The following is a 17,562-nucleotide window of genomic DNA, read 5'->3' on the forward strand; positions in this document are numbered from 1 at the left end:
TTTGGTCGGAAGAAGGTCCTGGAGCAGGCCTGCGATGTCACCTCTTTGTTGTCAAAGCTTCTAAGAGGCTGGTAGGCCCGCCTCAGGTGGCGCAAAGGAGCAGACCCAGGTGAGTCACAGGTTTGGGGTTTTTTTCCCAGTTTTGACCCGCGATCAGGAGCAAGGGAGGGTGCAAGGGAGGCAAGCTGTTGAACTCGCGATAGGGAGGGAGGTTGCTGGACTCACGATCATGAGGAGGGCTGCTGGCCAGGAAGGGAGGGAGGCAATAAGCAGCAGATCCTTTACTGTGGGGACAACCTTGGCCATTTACCACTCCGCAGAGCAGTAAAAAGCCTTGTTCCTGTATCTGCGACAAACGGCTAATTTCTTATCCCGTTCCTGCAGGTTTGCCACAGTTAGCCGCGACATACTGCGTGAAACAGTCCCCATGTCATTCTCTAGTTTGTATCTCCACTGCCATTCACATAGGAAGCTACCCTTTCCATTAATATTTTATCCCCCCCCCCACACACACACTCCTACCAGTCTACCTCTGTAGAACCATATACCATGACCACTTGTTTTGAAGCATTTTTTTTTTTTTCAGAAAAGAATGTTCTGGAACAGTGGTTCGCAAACCTATTCTAGAGGACCCCCAAACCAGCTTGTTTCCAGGATATCCACAAAAAATATACATGACATATTTGTATGCTTTGGCTTCACTGCATGCAAGTTTATCATGCATATTGTGATAGGCAACCTATGCCTGCTAGAGGTGTTCCCAGAGCAGTGCACACACCGGAGAAAGATATTCAAAACACAGCACATGTTAAACCTCGTGTAGATAGGTTTGAGGATCTTCCTACTTATTCCTCTAGATGGAGTCTGAATTCAGAGCAGCCTGCACTTCCTAGCACATGCCAATCTAGAGCTATTCCCTACAATTGCAGAGGAGGAAGGAGACAGGCATTAGAGAATGACACAGTGGCGGTTTACCCGCGGCCACCGCATTTTAGCCGCGGGTCACCCGCCGAAAACGGGGAAGAAAACTAGCAGTCGCTGCGGCGACGGGGACAAGGCCATTCACCGCCCGCGGGGCGGTGAATGGTCTTGTCCCCGCAGTGAGGCATGAAGGATCGCGCGGTCCCCGCAGCTCACACCCGCCTGCCCAATCGATTCTAGTGTTTAGCCAGCTCTCTCCCTTCTCCTTACCTTAGTTTGTAGATTTTCTTTTTCGGCGACCCGCACGCGCGGCTGCTCAGTGTTCAATCTTCTGCTCTGACGCAACCGGAAACAGGAAGTTGCAGCAGAGCAGAAGATTGAACACTGAGCAGCCGCGAGTGCGCGGCTCTCTGATAGCGTGCGGGTCGCCGAAAAAGAAAATCTACAAACTAAGGTGAGGAGAAGGGAGAGAGCTGGCTAAACACTAGAATCGATTGGGCAGGCGGGTGTGAGCTGCGGGGACCGTGCGATCGCTAGTGTTCCCGGCTCAAATTGGAAGGAGGGAGTGAAAGGGAAAGGGGATGAAGTCGGAAAGAAAAACCCACAGCAGGAAAGAAAGGGAAGGACTGGCAGGTGAGCCAGATGCTAGAAGCAGGGGGGGGGAAAGAAAGAGGAAAAAAAGCTAGATGGGGTTGAAAAGAAGAGACACACTGGTATGGAAGAGGAAGATAGGGGAAATCTGGACACAGGAAGGTAACAGAAAGAGGGGAAATTATGTGCATGGGGCATAGGGACAGAGACATAAAGGGGACATGCCATGGGGATGGTATATGGACACAGGGGGGGGCAATGGCAGATACATATGGGAGATATTAGAAATGGGGAAAATAGGAGCACAGAAGCGAGATGGTTTGTGGGGATGGGACAGGGACCGAGCTCGCAGGCTCCAGTGGCTTGCACAAATTACATTGTAACGTGCCATGAAAATAAGAGGGAGGAAGGTAGATAGATAAGCCACGCGAGAGAAGCTGAAGGGTGGTAGAAAGGAACAGATGGTAAAGGAGGGAGGGAAGGGTGGTGGTGGAAAGGAATAGGACAGACATTGAAGGAGGGTGGAGAGGAACAGACCCCGAAGGGAAATGTGGAAGACAGAATGGGAAGAAGACAGATGCCAGACTATGGGGGAACAGAGGGAAGAAGATGGGTGCTAGACCAATTGGGGGGGGGGGTTAAGGGAGAGGCACAGTAACAGCAAATGGAAGACGCAGAGAGAAGACACACAGTGGATGGAAGGAATTCAATGAGAAGATGTGGAAAGCAGAAACCAGACAACAAAGGTAGAAAAAAAAATTATATTTATTTATTTATTTTTTGCTTTAGGATAAAATAGTATATTAGTTGTGTTGATAAAAATTTATAAACAAAGCCCTGCCAGCTGAACAGCAGCAGGAACTTTGATTTATAAGAAAGGAATAAGCTAAATATTACAGTACTAAGGCTTATATGGATGCAGCGGGGACGGTGACGGGGCGGTGAATGGGATGGCAGTGGCGGTGACGGGGCGGTGAAAGGGATGGCGGTGACGGTGACGGGGCGGTGAAGGGAATGGCGGTGACGGGGCGGTGCAGAGGATGGTGGGCCGGTGACGGGGACAGATTTTTTCCCCGTGTCATTCTCTAACAGGCATCTAGAGAGCCTGCAGCACCTGAAGGTTTGGGGCATAGCTGTGCCTTTTTTCACCTGAAGGCAGAGCAGCTTGAGGCGAAGAATGCCAGACACTTGAGGCAGAGCGCTTAGGGCTAAGGATGCTGAATGGCCAGGAAAAGCCAGAAGCCATGGACCTTATAGAGGCTGGTGAGGGACTACCAGAACCCGAGAGCCAGAGGTTCAGGCCCTAGAGACAGTGCCATATGAGGAACTGGTTCCAGAAGAGCAACTGATGGAAGTGTGTTGTAACACTAAGGCAAGTGAGATATAATGCCTTCTTGTATTTTTTGTGAAGTCTTTTGCACAGTAAGACTTGAAGTCTAAAGCCTGGAACAAACTTACCTTTACCATTACTGCTAGTAATTCCTGAAAGGAGTGGGGGGTTTTTTTCATGCCATTAAGGGAAACTTTAAAATACTGGGGGGTTTTCTCTCTGCTTGCTGTGAGGACATGACCAGATGCAGGAGCATTCTAACCATCTATGGCCTAGATTCACTAAGCTCACCGTTGTTGGGCGATCCATGGTCGAGTCTTGCCAGGTGACCAATTCACTAAACAGTCCTCATGCAAATTATTTGATCGGACACACACCCCACACCAACCCCATGGATCACTGCAGAGCGATCCAGACGCATGTGCAGACCATCCACTTTGTCTGTAGCTGTGATCCGCGCATGCACTTGTTCTCCGCACAAGCGAGGTCAAAACAAAGGGGGAGGGGTGGCTTAGGTACAGACAGATCCCAAAAGGAAATTGTGCAGGCAGAATGGAACAGAACACACTTTGCAGCCATACTACGGAACAGAATATGCTTTAAATCTGTGGGTTAAAACCACTGCCTCGCAGAGAGGCAGGGCAGCAGAGGGCAGGGTGCTTTTTTCACAAGGGAGATGTTTTATTTTGATGGTTTTATGTTTGATATTGGGATTTCAGGGCTGCAGGACTGGGATTTCAGGGCGGCAAAGAGCAGGACAGTCGGCAAGGACGTGAGTGACTGGTCCTCAGCAATCACTTCTTTTTGGATCGGCAAGCCCAATCAATGTTCCATCTTCTGTTTAGTGAATCACTGGCTTCCTATTTATGCATGCCATTTCTCCTCATTTGCCTGTGCGGATCGGATCAAGTGCGGATCGGATCGGATAGAAAGTTAGTGAATCGGGTCGGGGTTGGAGAAGGCTCGCAAACTGGTCAGGACACGATCGGTGAGCTTAGTGAAGCCCTATCTGTTTTCTCATTACTGATTAGCCCATGGAGGGAAAAGTTTAATAGCTACTAGAAGCCAGAACTGTGATAAGCTCATAACTACTTGGAGAGAAGTGAGCACAGAGTTTGTATTTAGGCTTAAGTGCTGCAAGCTGAAGTGGTGCAGTGGAGCACATGGATTAATAATTCTGAAAGACTGCTTAAAGGGTTTTGTTTTGTTTTTGTATGCTGTGCCTGCTGAATAACTTATATTACTGTGGAGCATACTGACACTTATGAGTTTTGTTTTTGCCTGTTATCATTGGTTTTATGAACTGCTTATGTTGATATCAAAGCTGAACATTTTTTGATTTCTTTTTCACATGAATAAATTTTGTCATTATCAATTCAGGCAAAGTCTCTGGTTGTCTAGTGTTGTCTCTCTAGCCTCCTAAAAATCCCTGTATGGCTCACAGTGGCCCACTGGAGCAAAATTCCTGTCACAGGTGGCTCAGAGCTCATTGCTCTGAAGGTGTCTATGACAATATTCATTGTGGATATCCTGAAAGTTGACTGGCTGGGAGTCCACCAGGAAAGGATTTGGTTACCACCACTGTACAACAATTGTAAGAGATAAATATAACTTTTAGACAATACTCACTTGGCCATACAACAAGATCTGGGATTCGTCTGAATAGTCCTTCCCTGAGTGCAAAAATCTCATTTAAGCAATGACCTAAAAACAAAAAGATTATTTAAAATACACACAAAGCTATTAGAAGAAATTAAGTTCTTACCTTGCTAATATCTTTTCTATTAGATAGGTATGCCATTCTGGACAGTAAGGTATTCTCTCCATGCTTGCAAGCTGTGTAAAAGGAATCCATTCCAGGTTTTGAACTCCTCCTCCATCTCCAGAGGAATCTACTGCCCCCTTCAGTTTGTATCAAAGCAGGCAATAGCTTTATAATATAGTAACACATAAGAAGAAGGGATACAGGGAGACTGCCTGAACTACAAATCTGTTCTGCTTTGAAAGTATAACATGTTAAACATTATAATTGGACAACTGAAATAAACATTCCACCAATGTGCGATAGCAATAAATTATTCTTCATACCCTTAAGGTCTGACTGACATCAAAATCTCAGTTTTGACTCAAACTTCCTGATTGAGACAGTAGGCAGGCAGAGTAAATACTAACAGAGCAGGGCTCCAGAATGACACCCATCTACTAGAAAAGATATTAACAAGTTAAGAACCTAACCTCTTTTTCTAGTGGAATACATATGTCATTGTGGACAGTAGGAACATACAAAAGCAATCCCAGAAATCTAGGGTGATACCTCTGTGCCTATTCATAACACCGAGGAACCAAAGACGGTGTCCTCCCATACTGCCACATCAACTCTGTAGAACTTGGAGAACTTATGCAGAGTAGCTAGATCGATGCCTTACAAATCTCCCCAGGCAAAATCACCCTAGCTTCCACCAACAAAGAAGCTACGCTTCTTGTGGAATGTGCTTTCAAGAAGACCGGTGATAGCTTGCTACAGTCAATATATGCTGATGAGATGGCCATCCGCATCCATCTTGAGATGGGAGCCTTAGATGCTGGTCTACCACATCTAGCTTGACTGGTAAGCACAAATATGTACTTATTTATTTAAAAATTTATATACCACCTAGAACAGGGATGGGCAATGAGGGCCGGAATCCAGTCAGGTTTTCAGGATTTCCCCAATGAATATGCATGAGATCTATATGCATGCACTGCCTTTCATTGTATGCAAATGGATCTCATGCATATTCATTGGTATACCAACACTACAAAGCAGGGTACAATTAACCAAATTACCTATCTCAAAAAGTATTTAATACACATAACTAGATAGGTTTTTTATTTAAATATACTGTATTTTTATTAAATAACATAAATCTTAACACTATATTATACATTAAACATAAATGAATCCACATTGCACTTTCAGTTACTAAAATCTGTTTTATCCCACAATACAGTGGAAGAAAACCTGGAGCTTGTACTCAGTCCATTCACAAGCCTTTTCTGATGAAAATTAAGTTGTTCCACATCATAGTCTGTGTGTATTATTTCATTTCTCCAGTATTCTCCAATGTTACAACAAGCATATATTGATTCTTAGACAAAGCTGTTATAAAGCTTTCTCACTCCAATACAGACTGTATCCAGCCAGCCCAATGTAGCACCATGTTTCGCTAAGACAGCATCTTCAGGAGCCTGTGGCAGGTTTACAACTTTTACAACATAATTACTTAAATCATTACAGGATCCATTTCCTCTACTAAACATCATTAATCCAGCAAAATCAATACCATACCTTTACTACTGCATTTCATTATAGATTAACAACTGCATTTCATTATAGATTAACAACTGCACGGGTTCACAAGCCTACTCTCCCCTCAGACAGGATACAAACCGTTGAATTCCCAGGTGACACACACACATACCTCATTTAAACTACCCCAGAGCCTATCATTGAAGCACAGAGAGTATGACATCATAGAATGTTCCACTCTACTTCTTTGTTAAGGCCAAAAGGTTCTATGGTTCCCCATTGGAAAATGAGCCTTTGCTCTTTGCATAACAGCATTTTAGAAACATCTCCCCCTCTGTACTAATCTTACTTCATCTATTTTGTAAACCTCCTCCTCCCAATGACTAACCAATGGGGTGTCCAGTTTTTTCAAACGCAGATTGCTCAAATGTTGAGCAATACACTGTTTTATTTTACGTTTTGTTTGACCTAAGGGCAGACGATACCATACACAACCTGGTGAGTATTGCAGTTGAAAAAAGATCTTAACTTGAACACCCCTCCTGTTCTGGAGAACCTGGAAAAAAATTAGGAAATCCAAGAGGGCCGTAGCGACAGCATTTTAACATCAATAAACAGCTCAAAAACAACTAACTAAAAGAAAAAAAAACCCCAGACAACAGGATTATGATAGGTAGGGGCCCTATAGGAAGTGGCAGAAACCTTTAAAAACAGGATTTTCAGACACTGCCCCCCCCTACTTTGCCCATATGCTGTAATAGCCTTACTCACTGTAACATGTGCTCTGAAGGTGTGCAGCCTGTTTCACCTCTAAGAAATAGCAGGATCTGGGAGAAGAATCCCTGCTTCAATCAGCCAGTCTTCCAAATGCCGAGATCTTCGAGCTTCCAGTCAGACCAAAATCGAACTGATATTCAACCCCCATGGAACTGTGCACACGAAGGAGTGGAGGTGAAATTGCAGCCAGGACCCAGAAGAGCCCCTCTGTGGATGCCTAACAGCCTGCGCTCAAGTCCCTTCAATTCAGTAGGCAAGCTAAGCTAATGGGGAAACAGACCCAAAGCTCCACAATAGTTTCTGCAGGCTGGTCAAACAGGTCCTCAAGGGATTAACCTGCTGGCTGAAGACCCAAGTCTGCTGCTTCTCCACACAGGTAGAGTTGCCCCTCACTGGGAAGCTCTGGTGCACCGATAACTGCCTAAAAAAAAACACTAAAATAATAAAGAAATATACAGAGCAGATCAGAAAGACATCTTCCGGCACACGTGCACAAGGAAAAACTGAAGGGAGCAGCAGAGCACTTTGGATAAGCAGGAGTTGAAAACCTAGAATGGATTCCTTCTGCATGGCTCATGAGTTTGGGGAGAATACCCTACTGTCCAGAATGACACACCTATTGTACTAGAAAAATACACTGGAGTTTCTCTAAAAAGTATCAAAATGTAAAAAAAAATTAAGATTCAGCTCCTCTTACCATGAGCTCTGAATACCCTATCTTCTGTGTCAAAAGAATATGAAATTCCCGAGGCTTTAAGGTCATGGAGAAATCCTTCATTTATGATGGCTGGAGGAACAACATTTAAGGATGCCTACAACAAAATGTAACAATTTGACAAACAGAGAGATTTAGAACTGAAAGGAAAAAGAAAAGGGTTTATAATGGTCATAGTTTTCAATTAAAGGCCTGTAAGAACCCCAAAATGACAAGTCCTGTACACTCCAGACACTTTGGGTCCTTCAGTAGGATCGCTTTACTTTCCAGCAATAAAAAGGCACTAACAAATAACTATTCCCAAACATTTTCTATAGTTTGAGCAAAGAAAGCAGTTACTTACCGTAACAGGTGTTATCCACGGACAGCAGGCAGCTATTCTCACATATGAGTGACATCATCCATAGAGCCCAGATGCGGACAGCCTCGCAAGCAGACTTACTTGTAGAAAACTTTGAAGTTTCGAGTCTGCAGTACCGTGCATGCACGAGTGCCTTCCCACCCAGTACAGGGTGCGTCTTCTCAGTTCAGATAGCTAGCAGAGAAGCCAACCAGGGGAGGTGGATGGGTTGTGAGAATAGCTGCCTGCTGTCCCTGGATAACACTTGTTACTGTAAGGAACTGTGCTTTATCCAAGGACAAGCAGGCAGCCTATTCTCACATGTGGGTGACCTCCATGCTAACCAGAATGGGATGGTGGGAGTGTTGGCAAATTATGAGAATAAATATTGTAATTCTCTATGGCCAAAATGGTCATCCCGTCTGGAGAAAACATCCAGACAATAATGAGAGGTGAAAGTATGAACCGAGGACCAGGTGGCAGCTTTGCAAATTTCCTCAATAGGAGTGGATCTGAGGAAAGCTACTGAAGCAGCCATGGCTTTGACTTTGTGGGCTGTGACTCGACTCTGTAGATGCAGTCCAGCCTGGGCATAGCAGAAAGAGATACAAGCAGCCATCCAGTTGGAGATGATATGCTTAGAAATTGGATGTCCCAACTTGTTTGGATCGAATGAGACAAAAAGTTGAGGAGCAGATCTGTGTGGTTTGGTGCGTTCCAGTTAGAAGGCTAAAGCACGTTTACAGTCAAGAGTATGAAGAGCTGATTCTCCAGGATGAGAATGAGGTCTTGGAAAAAACACTGGAAGTACAATGGATTGATTGAGATGAAATTCTGAAACCACTTTAGATAAGAATTTAGAATGAGTACGGAGGACCACCTTATCACAATGGAAAACTGTGAAAGGTGGATCAGCAACTAAAGCTTGCAGCTCACTGACTCTTTGAGCAGATGTGAGGGCAATGAGAAACACCACTTTCCAAGTGAGATATTTCAGATGAGCCATAGCCATTGGTTCAAAAGGAGGCTTCATCAATTGAGCAAGAACCACATTGAGATCCCAAACCACTGGAGGCGGTTTGAGAAGATGTTTAACACTGAAAAGTCCTTTCATAAATTTGGAAACCACCGGATGAGCAGAGAGGGGTTTTCCTTCAATAGGCTGATGAAAAGCTGCAATTGCACTGAGATGGACTCAAATGGATGTAGACTTGAGGCCAGAGGTAGACAAGTGCAAAAGATAATCCAAGACAGAAGCCAAGGAGGTATCTCGAGGCTCCATGTTATGAGAGATGCACCACGTAGAAAATCTAGTCCATTTTTGGTGGTAGCATTGCCTAGTGGCAGGCTTTCTGGAAACTTCTAGAATGTCTTGAACAGGTTGAGGAAACTGAAGAGGAGTTATGTTGAAAGGTACCAAGCTGTCAAGTGCAGAGACTGCAGATTTGAATGAAGTAGAGATCCTTGACTCTGTGTAAGCAGAGATGAAAAAACTGGTAGAAGGTATGGCTCCCTGCTGCTGAGTTGAAGTAGAAAGGAGTTACAAGGTTGCCTGGGCCACTGAGGAGCTATCAGAATCATGGTGGCATGAATTGACAAGAGCTTGAGCTTGTCAAGAGAACTGACAAGAGCTTGAGCTTGACAAGAGTCTTGAGAATGAGAGGGAATGGGGGAAATGCATACAGAAAGAGATTCGTCCATTCCAACAGAAAAGCATCTGCCTCAAGGGAATGAAGAGAGTATATCCTGGAGCAGAATTGAGGCCGTTTGTAGTTGTGAGGAGATGCAAAGAGATCCATCTGAGGAGTTCCTCACTAAGAAAAAATGTGATGAAGAGGCGAAGAATTGAGTGTCCATTTGTGAGGTTGCAGAAGACGACACAACTTGTTCGCCAGACAGTTTTTCTCTCCTTGAACGTAGCTTTGAGGAAGGTGTTGTGAAGGATTGCCCAGTCCCAAACCTTCAGAACTTCTTGCAAAGAGGGTGAGATACCGTTCCGCCCTGTTTGTTGACATAGTACATGGAGACTTGGTTGTCCGTCCGAATTAGGACTACCTAGTCGTGAAGAAGGTGTTGAAAAGCCTTGAGAACACTGAAGATCGCTCTGAGCTCCAACAGATTGATATGACACTAACGATCTGTGCTGGACCAGTGGCCTTGAGTACGGAAACCATCGAGGTGAGCCCCCCAAGCATAGGTCAAGGAATCTGTCATGAGGACCTTCTGATGAGGGGGGGCGTCTGAAACAGTAAACCTCTGGAGAGATTGGAAGAGAGCATCCACCAGCGGAGTGACTGTAATGTGTTGAGAGAGTGGGTAGCAAGCCTGCGCCCACTGAAATGCCTGGGTCCACTGAGGAATTCTGAGGTGAAGTCTGGCAAAAGGAGTCACGTAAGTCGAGGCCATGTGACCTAGTAGTACCATCATGTGTCGCGCTGAGAGTGAAGAGCGGAAAGACACTTTGTGACAGAGCTGAAGAAGAGCATCCAGACATTGTTGAGGAAGGAATGCTCTGAGTTGGATAGTGTCCAGAACAGCTCCGATGAACTGTAGATTCTGAGAGGGCTGAAGGTGGGATTTGGGAAAGTTGATATCGAATCCCAAGCTTTGTAGGAACATAGTCCGTTGGGTCTCTACAATAACCCCCTGAGATGTTGAATCTTTGATGAGCCAGTCGTGCAGGTAGGGGAACACCTGAAGACCAGGATTCCGCAGAGCTGCTGCCACCACCACTAGGCACTTGGTGAACACTCGTGGAGACGATGCCAGGCCGAAGGGTAGCACTCTGTACTGAAAATGCAGATTCCCCACCCGAAATCTGAGGTACTGACAGGAGTTCAGATAAATGGGGATGTGAGTGTAAGCCTCCTTGAGATATAGAGAACATAACCAATCGTTCTGATCTAAAAGGGGATAGAGAGATGTGAGGGACAACATGCAAAATTTTTCTTTGACTAAAAATTTGTTGCGAGCCCTGAGATCCAGTATGGGTCACAGATTGCCCGTCTTCTTTGGAACTAGGAAGTAATGGGAGTAAAAACCCCTGCTCTGCTGTTCCAAAGGAACTTCCTCGATGGCACGGAGACAAAGCAGAGCTTGAGCTTCCTGAAGAAGGAGGGCAGTCTGGGATGGATTGGAAGGATACTCTCTTGGAGGAAGCTCTGGTGGAATCTGAGTGAAATGAAGAGAGTATCCTTCCATGATTATTGCCATCACCCAAAGGTCGGATGTAATGGTCTCCCTTCGATGGTAAAAATGATGGGGATGACCTCCTATGGGGAGAGGGGAGGACAGAGGCAGAACGATGGAGGTTATGCTCTGTATGAGACAGTCAAAAAAGCTGAGAAGCCTAAGGTGTAGCAGAAGGTTGATGTTTCTGTTGCTTTTGCTGTTGTTGTTTCTTGGGGGGCGCTCGAGTGTAAGGAACTGCTCTCAGAGGATAACGCCTCTGACAGGATGGAAGAGGTCGAGTAGGTTTTGCAGGAGCTGTCTTAGGCTTTGGTCTGACGATAGAAGCAAAGGATTTTTCATGTTCAGACAACTTCTTGGTGGCAGCCTATAAAGATTTGTCAAAGAGGTCATTGCCCTAACAAGGGATATTAGCCAGCTGATCTTGAAGATTGGGATCCATATCACTGGTGCGAAGCCAGGCCAGACGGCGCATCGCTACCGAAAATGCAGTGACCCTCGAGGAAAGTTCAACGGCATCATAAGATGATTGAAGAAGCAACCTGAGTTGTGCCAAGGTAGCAGTAACTTGCTGGAACTCCAAATGTCTATGTTGACCAAGGTCTTTAGAAAATCCAGGGAGAATATCAATCAAGTACTTGAAATAAGTAGTGAAAATAAAGTTATAATTCAAAACCCTGGAGGCCATCATCGAATTTTAATAAAGACGACGGCCAAATTTGTCCATGGTCTTACCCTCTCTTCCAGGAGGTACAGTAGCATAAACCCTGGAAGGATTGATGAGATAGTTGTGAATTCTCAAAGCCCTTGCAATGTAGAGTTCTATACCTCGATTCCACCTTGCTTGGAACAGCAGGAATAGCGTAAGGAGTCTCGAGGTTTCGTTTGAAAGTTTGAGACAAAAGTCAATTAAGAGGCAGCTTGAGAGACTCTGCAGGAGGTTGAAACATACTCATTTCTTCTAAATACTCCTTATAGTATTTTGATCCAGCGTCCAATTTAAGATCCATTGGTGAATGAATGCCATTGGTGAATGAATAGGGCTAGAAGCTGTAGATCAAAACCCCATAGACTCAGTAGTTTGGATTGAGGAATCTCAAAGCACTCCCAAAGATTCGGCTCCTTGTATGGAGTATGAGGATTCCTTACGAGACACTCGCAAAGACTTGACTCTTTGCATAGAGTGTGTAGATTCCAGACCAGACACTTGCAAAGACACGACTCCTTGCATAGAGTGTGTAGATTCCAGACCAGACACTCGCAAAGACTTGACTCCTTGCATAGATTCAGCTCGAGGGACAGGCAGGGACTCGACCTCATGTGAGACTGCTGATTGCCCAGGCTGGACTGCAGGAAGCAGAGTCAAGGCAGGACTGTATTTGCTCAGTAACTGAACAAATTCCCGCTCTAAAATGGTCTGGATAGTAGCTTGCAATTGTGGATCCGAGTCTGAAACTGGACCGCTTGCTAAGGCTCCGAGGTGGCAGAGAGAGCATGCTTCAACTTGGAGGATTGATGCTTGGATATCTTGAGGACCACCGCAGGAACTTTCTGTTTAGGTATCTGGCCTGAGGGAAGCTCAGGAGAAAATATAACAGGTGCACTCGAGGCCAAAGACAATCCAAACGAGGAAGGTCTGATGAGACTCAAGGTCGGAGTTGTGGAGACAGGAGGACACCCCGTTGAAGGCTTGACCGAGTCGGAGGTCGAAGTCAAGGGTGTAGCTGAAGAGTCCATCCTAAAAAGCTTTTCCACTTGAATCTGACGACGTTTGAGGGCTCGAGGTTGAAGGGTAGCACAGCGCGTGCACGACTTCGGACTATGGTTAGGCCCGAGACACTGAACACACCAGCAGTGTGGGTCTGTGAGGGAAATCGCACGCTGGCCCTGGCAACACTTCTTGAAGTCAGTGACTGGCCGGGACCTAGGAGGTAAGATAGCTGCTGCGAAGTCGAAGCCCGCAGGTTGCGGGCAAGCAACACACCCCGCCAGTCAGTCGATGAAAAAAATAAAACTTTTATTTTTTTAACTAAAAGAAAAGCACAGCGATCCGGTAATAAGAAAATAAAACACAAACCGCGGTGAAGAGAAGGCACGAAGCGAACAAAGTTCAGCACAGAGCATCAAAGACAGACTTCTCAGCTCTGCGGAAAACTGAGAACTGAGGAGACGCACCCTGTACTGGGCGGGAAGACACTCGCGCATGCGTGGTGCGGCAGACTCGAAACTTCAAAGTTTTCTACAAGCAAGTCTACTTGCGAGGCTGTCCACATCTGGGCTCCGTGGATGACATCACCCACATGTGAGAATAGGCTGCCTACTTGTCCTGGGATAATGAGTGCTTCTAAGCAAACCAAATCCACATGCATATGTATTTGTTCAACTAAACTTTTATCACTAAGCACATGACAAGCAGCAATATGAATACTACATCATTTAAAAAAAACTGCATTTATGGGAGGGAAGTTGGGGTGACCAGTGAAGACCAGAGAAGGAGCAGCATGGCACGTCACATCCAGGCTCCCTGGACTCTAGAAATTGCAGAGACAGTCATGATTTAACAGAGGAGAGTTGGGGTGAGGCCTTGAACAGAGGAGGACACTAGTGAAGGAAGAGCCCAGCAGCAGCATCGGTGGTATCTGACATCACTTCCAGGTTCCCCGGACCCTTGAAATTACAAAGGTAGCCATGGTATTGCAAAGGTGGCCCAAGGACTGACAGCGACAGGCCGCTTATCGCATCACAGAAATAGACCTCGTACTCCTTGGTTACTGATATGAAATATATTTGTTAGCATTAAATGAAAGTTAGCAAAAGAAACTGAAAAGCAGCACTCAGGGCAGATAAGGATAATATACATAAAATGTAGCTAGCTTCTGTCTTAGGATTCATCTCTTCTTCTCTCCCACCTACTTTCTTATGCCAGCCAGCATAACATTTATACACTTTTGCTCAGTAGCATAAGATACAGATTACATACTTGCTTTTCTATTGGCTATATGGTGTAAACACTCATCACAGAGCCATACTGAAACGTGACGTCACCTGATGCCAAAACTGACCTTTCTATATTTCCCTGACAAGTGCATTTCCAATACTAAGGCTAATAACTCCAGAGAACAGGCCCTCACCTTCCTGAGTTACACTGTCCTTAATAGTGCTTCTTAGGAGGACATCATATCATATCCCAAAACAATGATGCCAAGTCAAGAGATTTGACTGCTGGTTTATGGAGCAAAGATGAATCTTTATCTTTTGCTGACAGAGAGAAAAATGATTGCTTAGAAGAATGAATTCATATGCACAATGTCTCTCTTAGAAATATAACTATTTGGGGTTTCGCAGTGGTCTTCACCTACAATATATGCAGGTCTTATGCTTACGTCTTCTTCCGCCTACATTTTCATGCAGGTCTAATTCCTGATTCTCCTCTGATTCGTCCTCAGGACACATGCCCGAAGGGGCATGCCCTTTTGGAGCCAAAGGATGTTAGTCAAAATTTTGATGCTCTGAAGCTGTAGTAGAATATCATTCTTCAGGTACTGTTTAAGAATTTGCTTTGGGACTGTCATATTGATTAATATGGGCAAGAGAAATGGATCATTAAAAAGGATTGAAACACTCAGAAACAACTAAGGTCCCAGGCCCAATGGACAATTTTACTGTTCCTCAAGGGAAACCTGCAGAAACATCAATAACTTCAATGATTCAAGAGGCTCCTTCCCCAAGTCCAGATAATCGCGCACCACTCAATCTGTCCAACTCATCTTCATGTTCTCCCCTACTGGTATCCAGCCCTGTAGTGGGTGAGACAGTATCTAGTGGGGATGGATTACATGCTCAAGGCCGGCAGAGGCAGGAAGATCTTCTAGCGGCACCAGCATGTCCTGTGGGCTGCGTGCCGGTGCCAGATGGGTGGGGTAAGTTCAAGTTGTTGGGCGGGGGGTGCCAGTTCACGCGGAGGGGGGGGTGGAGCAGCGCCGCTGGCCTTGGGGGGGGAACGTATCAAAGCGAGTTTCCATTATTTCCTATGGGGAAACTCGCTTTGATATATGAGTATTTTGGTTTACGAGCATGCTTCTGGAACGAATTATGCTCGTAAACCAAGGTTCCACTGTAGTAGCAACATTCTTACCCTACTGCATTGCTATGTAGCTGGATGTGGATATGTGTAGAGAAAACTAGAGGCAAAGTTAAACCAGTTTGTCTTAGAAAGAAAGTCAACAGTACCTAAACATCATTAAGGATCATGATTCAATTACAGCTATACTTTTTAAAACTTGCATATTTCTCTTTTACATGCTCAAAATATCAAATGGCACAATGCCCCAAAGGATGCAGAGACTGAAGCTCGAAAATCCAATATTGTTCTCTCCGCTGTAAGAAAGTCGATTTATCACCATCAAAATCCTCAGGAACCTGCTCAATGATGCTCCAGTGTAGATCAGACAAGGAATGCCAAAACTGAACACAACGAGGAACCATAGGAGAACTCATAGACTGGGTGTTAATCCTACTCCTGTGTTCAATGAGGTGAGTTTTAATAGTTCTTTGGGTACGCCCCACATATAACAGCTGACACGGGCAAGTCATAACATAAATGACCCATGTTGATTTACAATGAGTGTTAGACTTAAGGGAACACACTTTTTGAGTGTGGGGGTGAACCCGCTCTTCACATTCGATGGTGGTCTTACAGATATACACCCTTTTGGGTGTACGCTTGTGACAGCTGGTCCATTAAGGGTTCATCCCCATTGCAAGCTGTGTGGCTGAGGGCTTTCCTTTCACTACAAATAATTTTATGTGGTAGTGTGCTGTTTGGGCTGTCTCTCTCCCTCACCCTTCTATTTTGGGGCAGGGGAGATTTTCTCCTTTTCATCAGACATTGTTTTTTTAAAGACAGACAACAGTGCATAGTTCCAATATGTCAGTTCCAATGTATCAATACTAATTATGTGGCTAATAAAAATCTTACCTGTCTTATCTTATCCAGACTCGAGCACTGTTCACAATATACTACACATGACTCTTCACATAACAGCTTAAAAGCGTTTCGATCTATCTGATCTGCTTTAGGGGACTTTCAATATAGCCACTTTTCTTACAGCACCACAAAATGGCTGCTAGAAATCTAAGCATTTTTAATTTGTTTCATATTGTAGCATTTACGAAAAGACAAATTATAAATTAATAGAAAGCACTATAGACTTACCACGCTATAATAATAATTATTATTATTTTATTTTTGTATACCGCCATACCTAGAGAGTTCTAGGCGGTTCACAACAATTAAAAATTGAAGTATAAACATTGTAATCATTGAAGTTAACAGGTTGTAAGCATACAATATAAGAAAAGGAAGTAATTACAGGCCAACCGTGGATGGTTATAACAGTCTAAAGGAAGTGGTAATGAGGCAAAACTTAGTAAAATGCATTAAGAATTCAGTCTGTGGAATAATTGTGTTTTGAGCTGCTTTCTGAATTCCAGATAGGAAGAGGCATCAAGCACAGTTTGGGCGAGCCAAGAATTTAGTTTAGCCGCCTGAAAAGAAAAGGTTTTTTCAAGGAATCTTTTGAAATGGCATAATTTTAATGAGGGAAAAGCGAACAGATGTATTCTGCAGGAGGTCTTATAGTTGTAATTTAAATTGAAATGGGGGTTAAGATAACTCGGTAACATACCAAATACTGTTTTGTAGCAGAAGCATGAGAATTTGAACAAGACTCTGGATTCAAATGGTAACCAGTGTAATTTATGATAGAAAGGGGTAATGTGTTCCCATTTGTTCAGGCCGAAGATGAGGCGGACGGCGGTATTCTGAACCAGCATCAGCTTCCTGATGGTTTTCTTGAAGGAGCCTAGATATATGATGTTACAGTAGTCCAGGATGCTGAGAATGGAGGATTGAACTAACAAATGAAAAGAGGAGTCGTCAAAGTATTTTTTTATGATGCAGAGTTTCCAGAGGATCGAGATACTTTTCTTAAACACTAAGTCAGAATGTTTTTCCAGAGTAAGATGTTTGTCTAAAGTGACTCCTAGCATTTTTAAGGATTGTTCGAGACACTAGTCCGACCCATTCACATGTATCGTGGTGATCTTGATTTTTTCGTTGGGTGTTGCCAGGAAGAATTTGGTTTTTTCTGAGTTGAACTTTAATCTAAAAGCTGACATCCAAAGTTCCACCTGGTTAAGAATAATTGATAGAGAATTTAGAAAATCTGGTGTGATACAAGTTAGCGGGATGACTATAGTAATGTCGTCTACGTAGATGAAGAGTTTGAGCTTTAAACTCTGCAAAAGATTTCCCAAGGAGACAAGATAGATTTTAAACAGGGTAGGGGATAGGGGGGAGCCCTGCGGAACCCCGCACGAGTTGTCCCAACTATAGGAGAAAGTGTCAT

General features: G+C 44.4%; 1 protein-coding gene across 1 annotated transcript in view; it reads right to left on the reverse strand.

Moving 5' to 3' along the window:
• Positions 1-17,562, reverse strand: part of AGPS (alkylglycerone phosphate synthase) — a 300,029-nt gene that overhangs the window by 215,948 nt on the left and 66,519 nt on the right. Inside the window, exons 4-5 of the mRNA XM_033946176.1 lie at positions 7,606-7,720; positions 4,472-4,546 (exon numbers count right to left, since the gene is read on the reverse strand). Of these exons, the coding sequence (XP_033802067.1) occupies positions 4,472-4,546; positions 7,606-7,720 (190 nt within the window). The remainder of the gene's footprint in view (positions 1-4,471; positions 4,547-7,605; positions 7,721-17,562) is intronic.

Source organism: Geotrypetes seraphini, chromosome 5, assembly GCF_902459505.1.
Source record: "Geotrypetes seraphini chromosome 5, aGeoSer1.1, whole genome shotgun sequence".
Lineage (NCBI taxonomy): Eukaryota > Metazoa > Chordata > Amphibia > Gymnophiona > Dermophiidae > Geotrypetes > Geotrypetes seraphini.